Below are 23,087 nucleotides of genomic sequence, written 5' to 3' on the forward strand. Positions count from 1 at the left end.
TTAAGTTTTGAAAACCTTAAAAATCTCTTTAAAAAAATCGTTACTCTTTCCTAGCTGTCGAGGTTGACCACCTTCAAAAATCGTGTATACCCTCTTGTGTAGCATGGATTTCTCGGCATTATTTGAAAAGACATCAGAAATTAAATAAAAAAAGTTTTTTGAACTGAAAGTAAGGAGTGAAACGACATTAAAACTTAAACGAGCAGAAATTATTCAGTATATGAAGGGGCTGCCCAACTCACCCTTAAAAAATAAAAAGATTATTGTGGTGTTGCTCCTACATTAAATTTAAATTAAAAACGGGCAAAGATTAATTTTTTAAAAATAAAGTTTTTTACGGAAGTAAGGTGCGAAGTTGAAACTTAAAACGAACAAAAATTATTGCTTCACAGTCTATCTAACATAAATCAATAAAACTAGTGCAAATAAACCAACTAATTATTAATCTCTATTTTTGCGATTATAGAAAACTAGCACTTTACTGAAAACACAAAACAATATAGGAGTTTTGGTACAGTAATAGCAAACCAATTTAGGATACTTTTCATAATATAAAAATGAAGTATTTTAGGATTGTTGATTTATTTTCCTTTTCATTTAATTTGATTACATTTCTGAACAATGGTTCAGTCCAATGATTGGATGTCGTTTTTGGTTTGAAGAGGACATGTCATGATGTGTTTTAGACAAGTTCGATGTGAGTATTATAGACGAGCTTTAAAATTTTATTATAACTTGTAATTCTCTGTTCTATAGAAGGTTTCACTTTCATAAGGCAAAGCTTTTTAAAGGCCACTGCCCTCTGTAGGGAGAAGTAGTGGAGGTAGGTACTTCAAAATACCTCCTTGGGACTTACTTTAGTCTTTACACCCATCCCTGAAAGTTTTTTTTCCCTAATCTAACCCATTTCCAAGATTGTGAAAAGTAGCTAAACTAGAATTTTAAACAAACTTTATTGACTTTCTGCAACTATTTTCAAGTTTAAAATTGCGATTAAATTTTCGGAGAATTTGTCAAAATTTAATATATTCAAACTTAGCATAACCAGGGCAGCAAATTAATAAACATGTGACCTAATTGCACATGATATCCTAAAAATTATTCAATATTCATTTTACACTCCTGTGGGAGAAAAGGAATCGGTTGATTTATTATATGCTAATGCCAGTACGGAAGTTCAAAGAATTTGGGCATATATAACCAAACACTCATTATAGCAAAATAAAAAAAATATTTAGTCAAGTTCTTAAAGCCGACAGTGACACATCAAGATGATTTTGGTAAAATTGGTAAGTAACTTTTTGACTTTGTTTTTGGAGTTTAAGGTTGGTCTTCACTTAGTATTCTGAGCTTTAAACGATTTTTGTAACGCTAAAAAAAATTGAATTTACTACTTTTTTTGGTATGCTGAAATTTCGTATTTGTTATTCTTACAACGTTTATTACAATTCAGCGTTATATAGAAAACTTTAAAGATAACTTATTCCTACATTTTCGTTATGTTCAAAATAAGTTGGCTGTTGTACATGTATGTATATGTTGGTTGTACATTACAAGTAAAACTGGCTAACAAGTTTAAACAGGGGTTAAAATTGCAAAAAGTAGAGAAAAGACAAAGTGACTTAAATGAAGACAAATCAATGGAAACCAAAATAGGATATTCGATAAATAGGCTAAAACATGTTTTGTCTTCGATCAGCAAGAAGCTCACATGGCAGGAATGCTGATCTATATTAGCAAAAGAGGAAAATAGTATTTTGAATAAAATGTATTACATTGATTGTTGAAACCCCAAAACGGACCAAAGATATACTTTTTTTCCGATTAGCGTAAAGCTTCCACGGTAGATAGATTTGATCAAGCGAAGCCTACCAAGGACAATGGGTTTATCATATGGGTATATGGGACAATTGGTATTTTAGCTTTAAATTTAAATTTTAGAAGAGCTTTAGAAAAGACCTTATCCTTGTTTTTTATACCAGACAAGTACATTACAGTGATTAGTCCTATGTATGAGAATAATACTGTAATGGTTAAGGTAGGAAATAAGGATAGTGGACAGTTTTGTATTAAATCAGGCGTTAAGCGTGGTTGAGTTCTATCTCCCTTTATATGGATCATTTTGATGGACTTTGTCTTGAGGGGCAGAGTGAAGGCAATGGGAGACCACGGAATAAATTAGAGAAGAGAAAATATTTTGGACTTAGATTATAGTGAAAAAAGAAATCATAAATGGAACAGCACAAACACAGAAAAAACGCCCACCACATAACAGAATATAAAAAAGACTGTTTTCCTACTTTAGTAATTAAGATAGATAAGTACTTGAACGAGGCCTTAACCCTACTCACCCATCCAATTACATAGGTATGCAATTATTATGCTGATGATTTAAGCATCCTAGATGAAAGTGGGAGCAAAGGGTGTTTTTTTGCAGCTAAAAAAGTTTGGAAAAATAAGGAAGACAAGTCTGCAAACCAACATTATAATATTGAAACGTACAGTGTTGACAGTGGTCAGATACGACTCTGGAGCATGGGCGCTCCGAAAAGCGCATGGAAATTTACTAGATATATTCCAGAGAAATTATCTATGGATTGTTCTGGGTACCCGGCTAAATGACCGTTTTTCAAACAGTAGGCTGTACGAAAAATGTAGTTCAATCCCGTTTTCTAGAGCTATAATGATAGAAACATTGAGATGGCTAGGGCAAATTAAGTGGATGAAGGATGACAGATTGCCAAAAATTGTCCTTTTCGGCTAATCGTGTAGGGTTCGACGGAAAGCAGGTCGTCTTCGTCTGGGGTGGAAGGTGGTCATAAAGAAAGATTTAAAGGAAATGGGAACTTCCTCGGAGGGTTTAAAAACGGAGGCTTTGAATTGATTGGGACGAAGAAGGAGAGTGTGTAACTTTGTTGGCCTCAGGCGGCTTAGTGCTGCGGTGAGTTGTTATAGTAGTAGTACTGCCTTAAGCTTTGAAACAGATTAATGTAAAAAGAAAATCCACCCAAACTGATTATCCTTGGTAAGTTCCCCTTGGTCAAATCTATCGAAACTTCACGCCGATCAGAAAAAAAGTAATATTATGCCCATTTTGGGACTTAAGAATTACTACAATCTATATTATTCAAAATTTAATTTTTTCTTATTTGGTTGTTTGATCCAGTATTCATGCCAACTAAGCTTCTAAACGATCGGAGAAACCACAGATTTAGAAAGGCTATTTGCATGGAGCTAGTGGGTTTGCCCCCCCCCCCAATCGAACTGTTTTCCGACTCGTAATTACGTAACAAAAATGAATTTAATTATTTTTTTATATGTGTTTTGAAATTTTTGTGATCTCCCCCGCCCCAAGGATTTTTAGGAGCTAAAAATCAATGTCTTTGTCTATCTGGCTTGTAAGTTTAATCCCATCTGAAAGTCAAATTTGATGGGCAGTTGCATGCGTCACACAACCAGCATATAAAACACATTTTGAAAATATTTTTCTTTTCATTGACACCTGCTTGATCCTGTATGCGCGCTCTATAAGTTGTAAATCTATTAGAAAAGAATGACTCATTTTTGGACATCAAAAGCCGAAGTAGTCAAAACTAGTTTTCAATTTGTTTTCTGCATAGAAGTCCACCTGATCAAGAAACATATGAATGTAATTTCTCAGGTGATTTGAAAGACAAATATAGCATAGGTAGAACACAAATTTTTCTACCCACTACATCCCTGGTTCAAAATAAAATACATTCCCCTCGTCTCTCTCATTCCCAAACACTGAACGTTATTATCGAAATTCCGTTTTTTAGCGTTTCGGTTACTGTTGGACCGACACTCTCCTTACAGTTCTTTACTGCGAACTATTTGAAAGGACTCTGACGAAACCCTTGAATAATCTTGATAAGTGGGGTTAATTCACAACAGTTGCAGGGGGAGGCGTCAAAATGTATTTTTCACAGTTTAGGTGAGGCAATTTTGTCCTTTTCAGCGAAAATACCAAAAAAGGCATTTCACCCTCCAATATCTGAGGGGAAATCCTCCTCCAAGTGAAAGCCTGGATCTTGTTGCAATTTCCATCTTTTGATTTGTACTTCCTGTAAGACTGTTAGAGAAAACATTGAACGTTCTTATAGGTTTTTGTTTTAAAAGAGAACTTTGTTGGCTTTCTCTAAGTATTTTCACGTTTAAAATTGCAATAAAATACCCGACAAATTTTGTCAAAATTCGATCCATTCAAACTTAGCAAAACCAGGACAGCAAATTAATAAACATGTGACATAAATGCATACGATATCCTGAATGATATCCTAAAAATTATTCAATTTTCATTTTACACTCCTTTGGGAAAAATGAATAGTTTGATTTATATGTGGATGCTGGCACGGAAGTAAAGAGAATTGAGGAATATATAACTAACCACTCATCAAAAAAATTACTTAGTCAAGTTCTTAAAGCTGACGGTGACACATCAAGATGATTTTGGTAAAATTGGTAAGTAGCCTGACGACTGTTTTTGCAGTTTTAATTCGACCTTCTCTTATTATTTTGAGCTTTAAGAGATTTTTCAAACGCAGAAAAAAGGTCTTTGACTACTGGTTTTTGGTATGCTGAAATTTGATATTCGTTATATTTAAAACGTTACACTTGTCTTTTAATTTGCTCCTAAATTATCATTATGCTTAAGTTAAAATTAAATATGAAACAAAGCAAATAAATATATATTTAAATAATCCGTACAAATAACAATAATATAAATAAATATAAATAAGAAACAATCCATTAATAGATACAATTGTTCCACAAGGATAATGTTCTGTTGTGAAATGTTCAACTAAAAACAATTAACCAGAACATTTATTTGGTTCCAGCGTTATGTATTATTTGGTTCCATATCATAACGATATGTACTTTTATTTTTCAAAATAAAAATAACAAAATTTTATTTTTCAAAATTATTTTCAAAAATTAATTTTTGAACATTTTTGAATTAATGCATGTTTGATTTTGTCTCACCGCAAATGAATAATTAAAACGAAGTTCGCATACCTTTTTTTGCTATATGGATTTCTCATATTTTTGATCGGACAATTTTGATAAGAAAAGAGGTGGGGAGGAGGCCTAGTCGCCCTCCAATTTTCGGTTACTTAAAAACACAAATAGAACTTTTTATTTTTTACGAACAATTTTTATTAGTAACAAATATGCGTAACTTACGAATTAACTTACGTAACCAACTTCTATATTTGTGTATTTTTATTATGTATATATGGGGGGTTTGCCCCCTCGTCAATACCTTTCTCTTTACACTAAAGCTTGAATTTTGTCCCAATTCTTTAAGCATGGCCCCTGAATCACAAAAGCCGTAGAACAAATAGTTGAAATTACTAAAAATACTTAAGCGTAAAGAGCAAGGTACTGTGGAGGAGGCGAACCCCCTTATATACGTAATATTTTATGTTCGTTTTAAGTTTTAATGCTGCTCATTACTTCCAATTGAATTTTTTTTCTCATTATTTTTTTAAATAATGCTAGAAAATCTTGTGCACCACTTCATGGAAATCCTCTTCCCTCATGATAAGTTCCTCCATGGAAAGATCCTCCCATGTAACCCCATCCACCCCCAACGTGAAAAGTCCCCCTAAAAGATCTTTACACTTCCCAATAACAATTACTATATGTAAACAATGGTCAAAGTTTGTAACTTGCTGCCCCTTCTCCGGGGACTCTGGGGGATTAAGTCGTCTCCAAAGATATAGTTATTAGGTTTTCGACTATGCTGAACAAAATGGCTATCTCAAAATTTTGATCCGGTGACTTTGGGAAAAAATGAGCGCGGGAGCGGGCCTAGATGCCCTGTATTTTTTGGTCACTTATAAGGGCACTAGAACTTTTAATTTCCGTTAGTATGAGCCCTCTTGCAACATTCTAGGACCACTGGATCGATACAATCACCCCTGGAAAAAAAACAAATAAACACGCATCCGTGAACTGTCTTCTGGCAAAAAATTCAAAATTCCACGAAGCTTGAAACTTCTGCAGTAGGGTTCTCTAATACGCTGAATCTGATGATGTGATTATCGTTAAGATTCTATTACTTTTAGGGGGTGTTTTCCCCTATTTTCTAAAATAAGACAAATTTTCTCAGGCTCGTAACTTTTGACGGGCAAGACTAAATTCGATGAAACTTTGAAGCTAAATCTGATTTTCTAATTAAAATCAGAATAAAAATTTGATTCTTTTGGTGCAACCATTGGTATCAAAATTCCATTTTTTAGAGTTTCAGTTACTGTTGAGCCAAGTCGCTCCTTACTACAGTTCGTTACCACGAACTGTTTGATAAAAAAATACTTTATTGACAAAACTGTTTTTATATTCTCAGCTGAAGAAAAAAAATGAAAATTCTAAGCTGTGTATAAAGGATAATCCGGAGGAAAATGTAGATTAGAGGGATCAATGGGATTAAGTGTACATTAACCGCTAGTTTGCTGATCTTCAGGGGCGATAAGTCCCAAAAATATAAGCATGGACAAGTATTTGTTTTAAATTAATTCTTAATGAAGACAAAAAATGTGTGTGTTCAAAGCTTAAGAAGGATTATTTTTTTTTCGTTTTGTTTTACAACGAAGATACCGGAAAGACTTCTCATTGAAGTAACTCTAATAGCTTCGTTTCCCTACGTAGATCAGTAGCGACATTTGTGTTTATTATTATTGGTGGTGGTTTTATTTGTTTTTAGTTCTCTCTGCTGGCCGCAGTCACGTTTGATGTTTTTTTGTTGAGTTTTATCTCTTTTTGTTGTTTGATTTTTTATGCTCTTTTTGTTATTTTTATCTCTTTTTGCTTTACTGATTCCTCATTTGCAAACAGCTTAGAAAAATATTTCTAGTCATTATCTCAGAAGTGCAAAACGCCAAATATGATTTCTTGGCGAGACAACGACAAAATGTTTTATTTAGGCCCTTTTAATCAAGTTTCAGCGAATTTATCTTGTATTTTCATATTTCCCATTGATTTTAAGCAAAACAAAGCGTCTAAAATTATTGATAAGACTCAAACCTAAAATCAATCCCAGCCAACAACACAAATGAGAATTTCAAGCACTGAAAGCTATATGAAATTGTTTGCATTATTAATACGACGTGAAAATTTGGCTTTTAAACTTTTTTCTTTGGAAATGATTGAAGCTGGGTAGCTGCCAGACCCTGACCAAGAGTGCAGCATCTTACTCCTGTTTGTTATAATTTCTCCTTGTTTTTAGTTTGAATTTGAATTTATTTCTGCTTGTCTTATGTTTTAATATGGCTCTTTAATTTTCTTCAGAAACCATTCCTCAAATACTAGCTTAATATCGGAATACTTTTTAAAATGAACGTTCTTCAATTAAAAGCCTTTTTTGAAATATACCCCCCCCCCCAAAAAAAAACAGCATAACTTCTAGGATACCTTGACATGTATATGGGTCAGTGAATAGCAGGCGTTGATGAATGTACATATTTCTATCTAATACCATTAGCCAAAGACCGTATCGGTAGTACCATTAAGTGAGGAAAGAAACCGCATTTTCCCCTTCCCTCAGCAAGAAATTCGAAGTTCCTTACTAACCCCTCCCCACTAAAGACCGTATCGGTAGTACCATTAAGTGAGGAAAGAAACCGCGTTTTCCCCTTCCCTCAGCAAGAAATTCAAAGTTCCTTACTAACCCCTCCCCACAAAAATCTTTTCTGAAACTTTTCACTCTATCCTCCAGCTCTGACACAAAAAAGCGCATACCTCTTGCAATGATCGAAGAACCAACGAACTCTGACTTTACTTACCCGTTGTATGACCTATCGTGGATATCTACATATTATGGGTGCTTACCAAGTATTTATATTAATTTTTTCTAGGTATTCGCTTTCGTGGTTGCAGGTATTATACCTATTCAAAGTCAAGAAGTCAACAGCACTGATGCTGTAGTCCGTGACCGTCGATGGTTAAAGAAGAAAGTAGTTGGTGGTAGAAAATCAAGTGCTGCTGGAGCGACCTCAGTTGTAGCACCACAACCCATTCTTTACTACATACCTGTTGCTACTCCAGTTGTAACAAAAGAGGTCTCAGCAGAAGTAAATAAAGCAGTCACCTTGCCTACTCCAATGGCACTACCAGTGCCGCCGCAATATCCTATGCTACCACGGTATCCGCCCCAGCAGTATCCTCCGCAACAATACCCTCCTCCTCAGCAATATCCACCCCAGCAACAATACCCTCCTCAGCAATATCCACCCCAGCAACAATATCCTCCTCAGCAATATCCACCCCAGCAACAATATCCTCCTCAGCAATATCCACCCCAGCAACAATACCCTCCTCAACAATATCCACCACAACAACAATACCCTCCTCAACAATATCCACCCCAGCAACAATACCCTCCTCAACAATATCCACCCCAGCAACAATACCCTCCTCAACAATATCCACTCCAGCAGCAATATCCACCGCAACAACAGCAGCAGTTTTCACCTGAACAAGGCAAATCATCATTGAATGAATTGCCTGAGGATTTCCCAGAAGATAGCTCTAATCAAGATCAGAGTGATCAAGATGATAACTGGGCAACTAATGAAGTCCAAGCATAATTTATAACCTTTTCCTTTTGAAGTTTTATTTATGCCGTATTTGAAAATAAAAGGTAGAAGAATTATATGTATTATTGATTTTAAAGTAGATAATTAAGCTCAAAAATAGCAACTAAGTATAATAAAGATAATGGTCCTCTTATAGAAACGGTAGCCGTATAAAGTCAGGGAAGGGCTCATTCAATTGCAAATTCCGACTTACAGTGCCTTTTTTAACTGTACAGCACATGATGCGTTCCTAGTTACAAAAATTTTCTTTTTTCATTGGTCATGTTTACCATATTGACCTAAGTAAGCTGGTCTATAAGAGTATATACCTAATATTTCAATTAAAAAACAAATTAAATATAAAACAAACGTTAAAAAAGTTATATTTAGCCACAAAAGACAATTGCGATTAAAACTGAAAGAAAAAATGGAAATATCAAGCATATTTTTCGCAGTTTTCTAACAGGTGCACGATTAATCGATGCATGTCTAACATTGTTTGGATATCAATTCTGACGGATCATGTACGCGCATACCACACCTTGCTTTTGGCACTTTTACTAAAGAGTAAAAACACCGGTATGCTTCCATTAAAAAAACAGACAAGACGTTTTTTTTAGGGGAAGGGGAGCTTAAAATAATTCACCAAATATTTCCCTGAAAGAAAATAACTTTTCAATTTACCTGGCAAAATTTCCGTTCAATTGACACTGTTCAATTGAGCCCCAGCCCCTCGTGCTGCGATTTTGTAATCTCAATTGTAACTATTCACAGTGTTTGTTATTTTCATGTACTTATTTCTCATCAACAGTTGGTTTATAGTAACAATTTAAAAGAACAACACAATAAGCGAGTGTAATGTTCAGCTTTCGACTACATCCAGGCACTAGGGGAGAGAGGGGGTTTAGCTTTCGACTGCATCCAGGCACTACGGGAGAGAGGGGGCTTGGATACATCTGTAACTTGAAAGAGAGTATAGAAATTAATTAAATAGACTGAGTCAAACATTTTTTAGGAGATGAGGGGCTCGTTCGCAATACTCGAAAGGTCCAACAATTATGTCTCCTGGGACAGCATGGCCCCTAAAGCCCTTGGGGAAAGGCTGTAAATTTTGCAAGATCCCAATTGTTCACACACATGTTTTATTATTGGGAAAGGAGGGAAGGGCATATTGATCCTGGGTGTCCGCAAAGTCTGAAGATATGAAAGGGAGAGTTTCAGAAAAAGTTGAATCATTCAAAATACATTATGATAATAGTAAATCAAAAGACACTATGGTAAATCCAGGTTGTCACAACGTAATACCAGCAACACCATGGGAAGGCAGTAGCAGTTTTAGCCTTCAAAATCCTGCCAAAAAGCCCCCCCCCCACAGAAAACTTCCCTGAAAAGCTTATCCTAAGGAAAATGCCCCTACGTAAAGATTCCCTCAAACAATTCCCTCCCGACTGCAAACATTCCCCCGAAACCTTCTCTCCACATTTACAAATTAAGCAACCACAGAGAAAGTAAAAAAATAAAATAATTCTGTATATGAATTTTAAGAAATTCCCTTCGGAAACATTCCTCGAAACAGAAAAATCTTCCCATGGAAAATCCCCTGCCGCAGAAAACTCTTTCGAAATATTTCCTTATGGTTTCCAATAACAAATACTATATGGAAACAATCGGCAATTGCAGGGGCCTGCATCCTTTCCCCAAGGGGCTGCGAGGGAGCATATCATCCCAGAGGCATAGTTATTGGACCTTTCAACTATGCTAAATCAAATGGTTATCTCAAAATTTCATTAAATGTCTTTGGAGAAAAAAGGGGCGTGGAAAGGGAGCTAGTAACCCAGGGTCGTATCCAGGATTTTTTTTTCGGGGGTTATTTTACACAACGATTTTTTCGGAAAGGGGCTACACAAAAAACCACGAAAATAGATAAATATTTTATTTATATCCATTTTTGTTACCTTTTTACAAGTCGGACAAACTTTTCAGAAAGGGGGGGGGGGGTCAAATTAATACCTCTTTCGAGGTATTAAGTGTTATCAATATTTTTTCTTGATTAGAGTCGGTTACTATTGGGCCGAGTAGCTCTTTATTTACATTTCATTACCACGAACTATCTGATAGCAAAAGCTCTTTGTAAGAACAACTGATTTTGTTATATACAAAGGTAATTGAAGTTAATGAGGCAAAACTTTACGACAAAATAACGCTAATAAAAAAAGAAGCTAATATAGATAAACCTTTCAAGTGAAGCTAGCCAAGTAATGGTAAGTTGGAACCCAAAGTTATCCCTATTTATTATATGTCATATATCTAATACCTTAAGATATTAATTTGGGAACGTTAATTTATTGCAAAATTTTCTTCCGCTGATCATATGAAAAACGTTTAAAATTTAGATAGACGTTCACTACTTCGTTCTTGGCTTCTGTTTCCAATTCAACCTTCTCCTTTTTCTTTGTTGTCTTCAATTTTGCTTGAGTGTCAGACGATAAACAACCTGTAAATACATGACAATGATAAGATGGAAAGAAGGCCATATCCTGGTTGAAGGGGTTAGGGGGTTTGAGCCCCTCCCCTATAATTTTTTGTCCGGCTCATAAAAACGTAAAAAAATGGTTTTTCCTTGTGATTTTTAACTATGTGACATTTGAAGATTTGAATGACACCACATTTATGTCACATGAGGGCTAAACATCCGAGCTACTGACTATAGCTATGAAGGGAAGAGAGAAAAAGCGCATTAAGCAGGCTTTTAATGATGATTTTTAATGAAGTGACATTTGACGATTTGAATGACACAATATTTATGTCACATGAGGGCTAAACATCCAAGCTACTGACTGTAGCGACGAAGGGAAGAGAGAAAAAGCGCATTAAGCGGGCTTTTAATGATGATTTTTAACTATGTGACATTTGAAGATTTGAATGACACCACATTCATGTCACATGAGGGCTAAACATCCGAGCTACTGACTATAGCTACGAAGGGAAGAGAGAAAAAGCGCATTAAGCAGGCTTTTAATGATGATTTTTAATGAAGTGACATTTGACGATTTGAATGACACAATATTTATGTCACATGAGGGCTAAACATCCAAGCTACTGACTGTAGCGACGAAGGGAAGAGAGAAAAAGCGCATTAAGCGGGCTTTTAATGATGATTTTTAACTATGTGACATTTGAAGATTTGAATGACACCACATTTATGTCACATGAGGGCTAAACATCCGAGCTACTGACTATAGCTATGAAGGGAAGAGAGAAAAAGCGCATTAAGCAGGCTTTTAATGATGATTTTTAATGAAGTGACATTTGACGATTTGAATGACACCATATTTATGTCAGAAAAGGGCTAAACATCCAAGCTACTGACTGTAGCGACGAAGGGAAGAGAGAAAAAGCGCCTTAAGCGGCTTTTCCAAGTGATTTTTAATGATGTGTCAATTGACAATTTGAATGACACAATATTTATGTCACATGAGGGCTAAACATCCGAGCTACTGACTGTAGCGACGAAGGGAAGAGAGAAAAAGCCCATGAAGCGGGATTTTTCCTTGTGATTTTTAATTATGTGACATTTGACAATTTGAATGACACCACATTTTTGTCCACATTTGTTAGCCCACATGAGGGCTAAACATCCGAGTTACTGACTATAGCGACGAAGGGAAGACAGAAAAAGCGCATTAAGCAGGCTTTTAATGATGATTTTTAATGATGTGACATTTGATGATTTGAATGACACCATATTTATGTCAGATGAGGGCTAAACATCCGAGCTACTGATTCTATCAGTAGCTACTGATGACTAACGACGAATATTACCCACCTCTAATTCTGATTACTTAAAAAACAAACATAGTTTTTCTAAGGGAAGTAAAGCCTATATAATATATATTGAAAAAACTAGCCCAAATAAACCAACTGGTGATATTTCCCTATGTTTTTAGGATTATAGAAAACTAGCGCTTTACTGAAAACGCAAAACATTATTGGAGTACAGTATGTACAGTAAAAGCAAACCATTTCAGGATACTTTTTCGAGAAAGTTTATTTAGTCAATACTCACCAGGTACACGAACTTTAACTTTTCCACTTTTACCAAAGGACCCTTCAATCAACCCATCTTCACCTGTTGACAGCTTCACTTTCAACCCCGTGAACAGGTCCACATTGGTCTCTTTCTTAAACAAGTCTTTCACAATAACTTCTTGCTCATTTACCAATCTTTCTATTACACCTTCTTTCTGTTTTGTCTTGTACACTTTTAATTTAGGCAGCTCTTTTGTTCTATATTGGTCACTGTGGAATATTTCTGATAAGCGGCCATAGAATGCTAACCGACAAGTGTTTGTATGGATGTCTGTGTCGAACTTCGACGTGATTGTCAACGAATTAGGGATGACGAAAAGTGGTTTCTCAAATTCTAGAATAATTTAAAGACAATAAGTAAATTAATTAACAATAAAATCATTAATATAAATTAACTAATAATAAAATTAAATCTAATAAGAAAATTAATAACTAACTAAATTAATATATTAAATGAAAGACAATAAGGCATAGACATACAATAAAGTAACTTGCCACTCTTTGGTTATCTTCACCCTTGGACTAAACATGGATTTGTTCTGGATGGAGCCACCCTTGGATGGAACATGGATTTGGAGGGAACTATTTCGATTTGTATCATTGTTTGTTAAGCCACTGTGGCAAACACGCTAAAGTGTGTTTACGATCCAGTCATAGTTGCAGAAGCAGCTGTAACCTACTAAAGAATGAATTCCATCCCTTAGTGAACAAATTTTGGTTACTGTGGTGGAAGAAGAGCCACCATTTGAAAATGAATGAGGCACAGTAACTGCTATTTCAGGTAGTCCTAATAGTAAAAGCTATTTGCAAAAACAGATCTACGGAAATTTCGAAAAACAAACTGAAACCCCTCGAAAATGGTGTAGGGTCGAAATGAAAGCTGTTTCATTAGAATTAACATGGTCGATAACCCCATATAGAAGAATTATAGTCTCCCATTTTCAACAACAAAAAAAATACTTTTTTGCATGAAAAGTAGTGATGTATCTCTTTTCCCCAATGGTAATCACACCGAATCAGTGGTCATAGACTGTTGGGAGAGGGCTCATTTGAAAAGAAAACGTCATATCTAGTGTCTTTTTTAAGTAATAAAAGATAATGGCCGAATGAAATTCGAATTTTACAAAAACTGCATCATCACATACAAGATGACTTAATAAGCGTATCTTCTGAAAAATTGCTTAAAACAAATCTTATGTAATAAACGTATATAAATAACGCAGTAAACGTAAAATATAAACGTAATAATTAAAATAGTTGCCTACCATTCAAAAAATATAGGAAAAATATTTCCCCAAAACCAACTTCACCGACAAGAAGAGGTAGCCGGCACTGAGTAATCAGTACATAGCTTTGTGAGGAACTGCCCTTTCATTTGCAATGGTCTCCCAAGGATTAATAATGACAAGTTGCGTGATAATTCTTTTAAAATAAAATTCGACAAACACAATTCTAGGGAAAATATCCCAAGAATTGGTAAATTATAAGTAAATTGTGTAGGGTAAATGATTGACTAGTGGCATATCAGGCATTAAGCTTTCAGTGGTCTGGCACCATTTTGGTAATTTTATTGGTAAATTGGTAAAATCTAGGTAAATTTTAGGGTAAATGGTTGACTAGTGGCATATCAGGCCTTAAGCTTTCAGTGGTTTGGCGCTATTTTGGTAGTTTTATTGGTAAATTGGTAAAATCTAGGTAAATTTTAAAGGGTAAATGGTTGACTAGTGGCATATCAGGTCTTAAGTTTTCAGGGGTCTGGCACCACCAAATTTTCCTAGGCAAAAAACAAAGCAAAATGATACTGCGGCACGACAGGCGTCTATGCCACAGGCACAAACTTTAAAATTTTCTTTTAAAAAATATTTTTTTGGCTGACCACAAGGAAGAAACTAATTAACTGATTACTTTAGCAGAAATGTTATTTTTATATATTTTAGTAGCAAAAATGTCCACCAAAATATTTGTAGAAAACCGGAAAATTTAAAGAGCATTTCTTTTTCACCTGATTTTTAAGCAGTCTATAATACTACTAGCAAATAATATATCTTACCCCTGGTTCCCATTGCTGTGATTTCGCGCAAGATCCTGGGACATGCGACAAATGACACAAATCGTGCGACAAACGACGCAAAACCATCCGTTTTGCTGCAATGTCGGATGCGTTGAATAATTTCAACTCATACGACAAACCGCATGCGTTGTTCTGATTAAAAAAGAAAAAAATCATAACCAAAGTCATGGAGCTGATTGAAAAGCTAATTTTGGCCTGATTTGAATTCTTCTAGAGTTTGTCGCAGCGACCCAAAAGTCTGCGTTTCTTTGTGAACCTCCATTCGATTCTGTCGTACGTCTGTTCCACCAGGAAAAAAATTGTGTTGGGATTGAGGCAGCAGTGGGAATCAGGGGTTAGAGTACTCCTGGGATACATATTGTGGGGTACACAGTTTATGTGTTCTTGAATCTATAATTAAGTAATGTAAAACGAATATTAAATGTCATTCTGAGAACCTTTTCCAGATTGCAAGAAACACGGCAAATAAAAATAGTATTCCAATTAATTTTTTACAAGGAACTTAGAAAGTTTGCCTTCAGCCACCCATTGTATAAGTTTACGTGATTGGCTAGGTGGTATGGAGATTAAGTAAAATTTCTATATATTTTCAACTGTTTGTACAGACACAGTCATTTTCAAAGTCAAAATGTAAAGTCAAAATAGCAAAGAATTATAAAAATAGTTCATAACTGGAAAAAATTAAAAGATATAGTCTTGTTTCATTCAATGACTGATGCGTCTCTGGTATGGTTTTCTTTATTAACAATTTTATTTCGTTATAAACAGATTAGCTGAACATTTTCCAAAAAAATTAATTCTGGAAAATTAGCAAGAGAATTTTGAACATTTAAGCGTGTAACTCTAAATAGGTCATTAGAGAAAAGGTTAGAAATAGATAACAGTAAGGGCAAAGGGGGTTGGATAGCCAGCCATCCTTTTCTTTCACACACCCTTCGTGTTTATCTTTCCCAGATTGATCCAGGTATCCAATTAGATTTGGGTCGACTCTGGCTGAGCTTACAGGGAAACACCATTGACCCCCATTCTAACTAAATAACCAGCAACACCAGGACTTGAACTCCCGTCCTTTCGAACAAAGAATCACTATTCTCTAGTCTAGCGCGCTAACCACTCGGCTAGACTTACAATTATAACTAGAAACGCAAGATAAAGGCCTCAGAGCCCGAAATACTAGCCAACTCTTTCCCCATATCATCATATTTTCCTAACTAGTACTACTAACAACTCACTCCTCCTCCATTCCGATCTATTCAAAGCCTCCCTCTGTACACCCTCTCAAAAAGTTCACGTTTGCCTTAAATCTACCAGTCAAAATACAAAGCATATTTAAATAAAACAGGGTTTTGCCACCTCGGTCCATCTTAGGTCAATTCATAGCTGGAAACTAAGATTTTCTTTTTGGTTGTTTCGACATTATGAAGTATTTCATTACCACATTTTTGTCAGTGTTTGTCACTTTGAACCGTGAAAATACTAACCGTGGAAATACAAATAAGCAAAACTAATTAGCTAAAATTAACATATTTTAATTAGCTAAAGTTGTCTGTACCAATTTTTTGTCAGTGTTGCCAATTTGAACCGTGAAAACAAAAAAGTAAACTAATTAGTTAAAATTAACAACAAATTTTAATTAAAAAATTACTTAAAATTAGCAGTATCAAATTTTCGTCAGTGTTGCCACTTCCAACCGTGAAAATAATCAGCAAAGTCTATTAGCTAAAATTAACAACACACTTTAAAATTACCAGCACCAATTTCCGTCAGTGTTACCATTTTGAACACTAAAAATAAATAAGCAAAACTAATTAGTAAGATCAACAACAAATTTTAATTGTAACAAATTAACTAAAATTAGTAGTATCAAATTTTCGTCAGTGTTGCCACTTTGAACAGTGAAAATAAATAAGCATAACTAATTAGCTAAATTAACAACAAATTTAATTGACAAAAATTAGCAGTATCTAAATTTTCGTCAGTGTTGCCACTTTGAATCGTGAAAAAAATAAGCAAAATAATTAGTTAAATTAACAACAAATTTTAACTGACAAAAATTGAAGAAAATTTGCAGTACCAATTTTTGTCAGTGATGCCACTTTGAACAGTGAAAATAAATGAGCAAAACTAATTGTTTAAAATTAGCAACAAGTTTTAATTGACATTAATTAACTAAAATTAACAGTATCTAAATTTTCGTCAGTGCTGCCGCTTTGAACATTGAAACAGAATAAGTGAAAACAGTGAAAAAAAATTTGCTTAATTTGAATTATTCCCGTTCTGTCAGAAAACGCAGAATTGTCAATAGCGTTTCGATTCCCAATAAGCAAGAAAAACAGCCAGGTTAGGTTTTCGCTAGAAAAAAAAAACAACATAAAAGTGATATTTCCCAGCATCAAAAATATGTCTACGTATATCAGGTATCGCTCTGTATTTGTCAGATATCTGTCAGGGTTAAATATGCTGACTGATACAGACTTACTAGTCTGTAAGGCTTACTAGTCTTACACTAAATTAGAATAAGATTTGCTTCAAGAATATAATTTTGAACTATAATTTTAAGACTTACTAGTCTGTAAGGAAAATCAGAAGCTTAATACCGGTCGGGATTTAAAATAAGAGCTCTGAGTCATGAGGTTCTAAATATAAATATCAAACAGTTCGTGGTAACGAACTGTAGTAGGGAGCGACCCGGCTCAATAGTAACCAAAACTCTAAAAAATTGATTTTTGATATCAATAGCTACATCAAAAGAATCGCATGTTAATGCTGATTTTAAATATATAAGTTTCATCAAGTTTAGCCTTACCCATCAAAAGTTACGAGCCAGAGAAAATTTTCCTTATTTAAGAAAATAGGGGGAAACACCCCCTAAAAGTCATAGAATCTTAACGAAAATCACACCATCAGATTCAGCGTATCAGAGAACCCTACTGTAGAAGTTTCAAGCTCCTATCTACAAAAATGTGGAATTTTGTATTTTTTGCCAGAAGACAAATCACGGGTGCGTGTTTATTTGTTTGTTTTTTTGTTTTGTTTTTCCCCCAGGGGTCATCGTATCGACCAAGTGGTCCTAGAATGTCGCGAGAGGGCTCATTCTAACGGAAATGAAAAGTTCTAGTGCCCTTTTTAAGTGACCAAAAAAATTGGAGGGCATCTAGGCCCCCTCCCACGCTCTTTTTTTTCCCAAAGTCAACGCATCAAAATTTTGAGATAGCCATTTTGTTCAGCATAGTCGAAAACCATAATAACTATGTATTTGGGGATGATTTACACCCCCAAAATCCCTGGGGGAGGGGCTGCAAGTTACAAACTTTGACCAGTGTTTACATATAGTAATGGTTATTGGGAAGTGTACAGACGTTTTCAGGGGGATTTTATTTTGTTTGGGGGGTGGGGCTGAGGGGAGGGGGCTGTGTTGGAGGATCTTTCCTTGGAGGAATCTGTCATAGGGGAAGAAAAATTCAAGGAAAAGGGCGCATGATTTTCTAGCATTACTATAAGAAAACAATGAAAAATAAACATGAAAACATTTTTTCAAATGAAAGGAAGGAGTAGCATTGAAACTTAAAACGAACAGAGATTATTACGCATATGAGGGGTTCTAAAAATACTTTAGCATAAAGAGCGAGGTATTTAGGAGGAGATAAATACCTCGCTCTTTATGCTATAGTATTTTTAGTAATTTCAACTATTTATTCTACGGCCTTTCTGATTCAGGGGTCATTCTTAAAGAATTGGGACAAAAGTTAAGATTTAGTGTAAAGAGCGAGGTATTAACGAGGATACAAACCCCCTTGTATACATAATAAAAATATAAGATTATGAAAGTTTGTTACGTAAGTTGCTAATTTATAAGTTACGTATATTTTTTACTAATAAAAACGTTCGTTAAAAATTAAAAGTTCTAGTTGCCTTTTTAAGCAACCGAAAAATTGGAGGGCAACTAGGCCTCATTCTCCACCCCTTATTTCTCAAAATCGTCTGATCAAAACTAAGAGAAAGCCATTTAGCCAAAAAAAGAATTAATATACAAATTTAATTTTAATAATTTATGTGCGGAGAGCCAAAACCAAACATGCAGTAATTCAAAAACGTTCAGAAATTAAATAAAAAAAACTAATTTTTTTAGCTGAAAGTAAGGAGCGACATTAAAACTTAAAACGAACAGAAATTACTCCGTATATAAAATGGGTTGTCCCCTCCGCAATCCCTCGCTCTTTACGCTAAAGTTTGACTCTTTGCCACAATTCTACTTTTTAAAACAATTAAAAGCTTTAGCGTAAAGAGCGAGGGATTGCGGAGAGGACAACCCATGTTATATACGGAGTAATTTCTGTTCGTTTTAAGTTTTAATGTCGCTCCTTACTTCCAGCTAAAAAACATTAGTTTTTTTTATTTAATTCATTAAGATCCGATCAATCACCCACTCGTAAGTTAAAAATACCTCAATTTTTCTAATTCTTCTTCTCCCTTCAGCCCCCAGATGACCGGATCGGGGAAAATACTTTATCAAGTCAATTTGTGGAGCTCCCTGACACGCCTACCAATTTTCATCGCCCTTGCACGTCCAGAAGCAACAAACTCGCCAAAGCACTGAACCCCTTCCCTTAACTCCAACAAACAGAGCAGATCCGTTCCGGTTATGTCAATCATGTATCTAGGACTTGTGCTTATTTTTTCCACCAAGTTTCATCCCGATTCCTCCACTCTAAGCGTTTTCCACGATCGTGCACTAGAAGGCCATAGAAATCAGCCATAAAAATTAGCCTTAAGCCATAAAAATTAGCCTTAAGTCATAAAAATGCCAAAATCCCACATTCAATTTCATACTAATTTCACTAAAACCAAAAGAAGTCATATATCTATGACCTGAAACAGAAAAAGCGATTTAAATTCGCATTAAACTCTGAAAATTCTTACCCAAAAGACAAAACTGTGTACCAGGTATTGCAGTGTCATTTGACTCGTCCGCCCTGAGCTTGACTGTATCCAAAAGGTGATTTTGATGAACATATTCTTTGTCATAGTCAAATGATTCTTCCATGCCTGAAACATCAATAGACCCATTTATTCAAAGCCCATTTATGCATTAAGGAATTTGAAGCATCAGATGACGAGGATATCAGATGACGAGTGAGGTCATAGTGAGTACTCTAAATCCAAATCACTCGTGGGGGATGAACCCCTGAGGTTAAGTCAAACGGTAATGGTCCAAAGTTGAGTGTATCATAAAATAAGTATATAAATTGTAGCTAAATAGTAAAGAAATTGTAACCAAATGTTAAGATGACAAATCCAAAATAAAATTAAATATTTTTAAAATATTTTAAATAATTAAACAGTTTTACTATAAATAATTCTTTAATTTAAATACTCAATATGATTAAATAATATCAAATAATTAAAGATTAAATCAGATTATTAAATTAAATATAAATAATTACTTTTTGCACCGGCACCCCCCTTTAAAAAAATGGTGCGCCACCCTTTAAAAAACAAATTGTTGCGTCCCGTTAATTTATCTAAAAATCAAATTTCATAAATACTTAACTGATATTGTAATTTATTTAATGGGCTACAAAATAATATACAATATTACGTAAGAATATAATAAATTTATTATAAGAAATATAATAACAAAACAAAAAAAAAGAATATATAATTAATACTGCGATTTAATGCAACGGCTGAGCTTATTTTTCAGCACAAAGTTTCTCAAACCGTGGGATATCGCGGTTCTCAGTTCCTTTTGAATCATTAAGCGAAATCGATACTTTGTTTTTAAGTATTAAAATCGTCTTTTTTGTATCCAAAACGTGTGGATTACGTATACTGCTGATTCATTTTTTTTACACCAGTTCAACTTTTTTGGTTTGTATTCGAAAATAATATTTTGGAAATAGCTGCATCCCCCCTTGCAACAGTCTCGTGCCCCCTGGGGGGGGAGCCCAACAGGTTGGAAATCACTGCCTTACACACAACATGCAAAAAAAATGAGAGTAGATTTTGGCTTTTCTGTATTCCTTTCATAAGACAATTAGAAGAGACCACGCCTACCTTGACCTCGCGAGACAAAAGCACTTCCAAGCCCGTAACCGGGCATAAGAGTAATAAGAAAAAAAAGTGGTATACTTTGACGTTATTACTGCTATACGCAATATTCACGTTATAGTCAAAAATTGAAGTCATTCACCAATTAAGACACGCCACTACACCAGTGAGGTGGGTCTTTAGCAGTGCTGCAACAAGTACTCCAAATTTTTACTTATCAAGTATTAAGTACTCATTGTTTTTTTACTTAAATATCAAGTAATAAGTACTTACCAAATTCTTACTTAAGTATCAAATATCAAGTACTTGCCAAAATTGTACTTAAGTATTACTTCAAGTACTACTTCAAGTATATATTCTATATATATATATATATATATATATATAAATATATATATATATATATATATATATATATATATATATATATATATATATATATATATATATATATATATTTCTGATATAAAGCCCATACTACCTTTTTTAAAAGCCATTCTGAAGGCTTCTTAGCCTCTTCCCTTGCTTATAAAATGTCCCTGTTCATTCCTCTCTTGGAAATCTTAATCAAGAACCAGAATTTCCATTTTATCGTTTTTAACCGTTTCCCTTGTTCGGCTGGTACACACTCAATGAAGTCCAAGAAAATAATCTTAACGAATTTTCAACACAACGGCTTGAAAGCAAAAGACTTTCAAAACAATTAAGTGCTGTCAAAAAACTCCTGATTGGATCAGACATATCACATGACAGGATTAACACAGTGTGCGTAGAGTTGAACTTCTGGTGATTAGTGTTCAGTCAAATCTGGCACGTTTGAAAAAACACACGGTTATTCTGAAACATGTGGGAATGATAAAAAAAAAGATTGAAAATATTTTTTCCCTTGTTTGGCTGGTAGACACCCAACGAAGTCCAAAAAATAATCTGAACCAATTTTCAACACAACGGCTTGAAAGAAAAAGACTATCAAAACAATTAAGTGCAGTCAAAAAACTTCTGATTGGATCAGACAGATCAAATGACAGGATTAATACAGTGTTCATATAGTTGAACTTCTGGCGGTTAGTGTTCATTCAAATCTGGCACGTTTGAAAAAATACAGGGCTATTCTGAAACATGTCGTAATGGTGGAAAAAATATTGAAAATAGAAAAATAAACTTTGGATTAGCTTTAAAACAAATAAAAGGTAATAAAGTAGTTCATTCTCTTATTCAATAAGTAAAAACCTTAGCAACAAAAAACTCAAATTTAAACGTAAGGAGCCAAGTGAGTCAGTTGCAGACTTTCTTTTTATAAGAGAAACCAAAGCTCAATAATCAAAATCAAGTGATGACATGTCTCGCCCTAGGCACCTTTACAAGGAAACTGCCTCAAGTTCTCAAGTTAAATTTCAGACACGCTATGAAAATGTATGGCATCTATATCCTTTGGATGGTTTTCACTCAAGCAAGCTGCATACTGTGTAGTCAATTCAGATGGTCGGTAAAACTCCCTACAAACATATATTATAAAATCACCGGCCTGCAGCAAGCCCGCTGATTCAGACGCATTCTATACGGCTGGTGAAACTGCAGAATGAATCAATGAATCAATGAATGAACTTTATTATGCGTAGAAGTATAAAAAACAAACAAAAAGTACTGAGTATTATAAATAAACAAAAACGATAAACAGCAAGAAAACAAATTCAAACTAAAAAAAAGACAATATGGACTAATTAACCAGCATCAATATGGAAAAAAGGCTGCAGAGGGTCGTAAACATGAATAAAGTAGATAGTCTTTTTACATAGATCATCACTGGAAGACTGAATCCAAGAAGGCATATCTATTAAACCAAATCGAGCAATTATTTTTCTGTTTTGGTGCCATCTAGGAAGCCGGAGGAGGAATTTGCAATATCTGAAATAAACCGCAAGTAGAGTATGGGGATTTTTCTTACGAAACAGATGAGCCATGCCTGATAAAAACAAAAGCACAGGAGCGCAATAAGCATTATAAATCATGCACAAACCGTTGCGGTTGTAACAGCTTTTGTTTTGGGATATTTTTCCATAAGCGACGCGAAGGTTTTTCACGGCTTGATTCACTAGAGATGAAAAGGTAGTGGAAAGTGTTGGACCGAGACACAGACCAAGGCAACTATCTAAAGAAGAACATGGCAGAATTGCAGTCCCAGCAACGAGTGGAGCGACCGCATAAGGGCTATTAAAACAAATAAACTCGCATTTAGACGCATTAACTGACAGTTCAATCTTAGATAGTTCATTGGTTAA

The 23,087-nt window shown here is 34.7% G+C and overlaps 2 protein-coding genes across 3 annotated transcripts in view; one reads left to right on the top strand and one right to left on the bottom strand.

The window, feature by feature from the left end:
• Positions 1-1,122: 1,122 nt before the first annotated feature.
• Positions 1,123-8,680, top strand: LOC136035841 (uncharacterized). Of its 2 annotated transcripts, none has more exons than XM_065717802.1 (2): positions 1,123-1,289; positions 7,878-8,680. In XM_065717802.1, exons 1-2 carry the CDS (start codon positions 1,272-1,274, stop codon positions 8,607-8,609), a joined length of 750 nt encoding a protein of 249 aa, XP_065573874.1. In that variant the 5' UTR covers positions 1,123-1,271; the 3' UTR covers positions 8,610-8,680. The 2 variants fall into 2 exon arrangements, with proteins under 2 accessions (XP_065573874.1, XP_065573872.1); XM_065717800.1 differs by lacking the exon at positions 1,123-1,289 and adding an exon at positions 4,335-4,482.
• Positions 8,681-10,920: 2,240 nt separating this feature from the next.
• The window catches only part of LOC136035629 (selenocysteine-specific elongation factor-like), a 54,330-nt gene continuing 42,163 nt past the window's right edge, over positions 10,921-23,087 (bottom strand). Inside the window, exons 7-9 of the mRNA XM_065717523.1 lie at positions 19,678-19,803; positions 12,664-13,020; positions 10,921-11,091 (exon numbers count right to left, since the gene is read on the bottom strand). Coding sequence (XP_065573595.1) covers positions 10,940-11,091; positions 12,664-13,020; positions 19,678-19,803 — 635 coding nt within the window. The 3' untranslated portion in view covers positions 10,921-10,939. The remainder of the gene's footprint in view (positions 11,092-12,663; positions 13,021-19,677; positions 19,804-23,087) is intronic.

The sequence above is a fragment of the Artemia franciscana genome, chromosome 14 (assembly GCF_032884065.1).
Source record: "Artemia franciscana chromosome 14, ASM3288406v1, whole genome shotgun sequence".
Classification (NCBI taxonomy): domain Eukaryota; kingdom Metazoa; phylum Arthropoda; class Branchiopoda; order Anostraca; family Artemiidae; genus Artemia; species Artemia franciscana.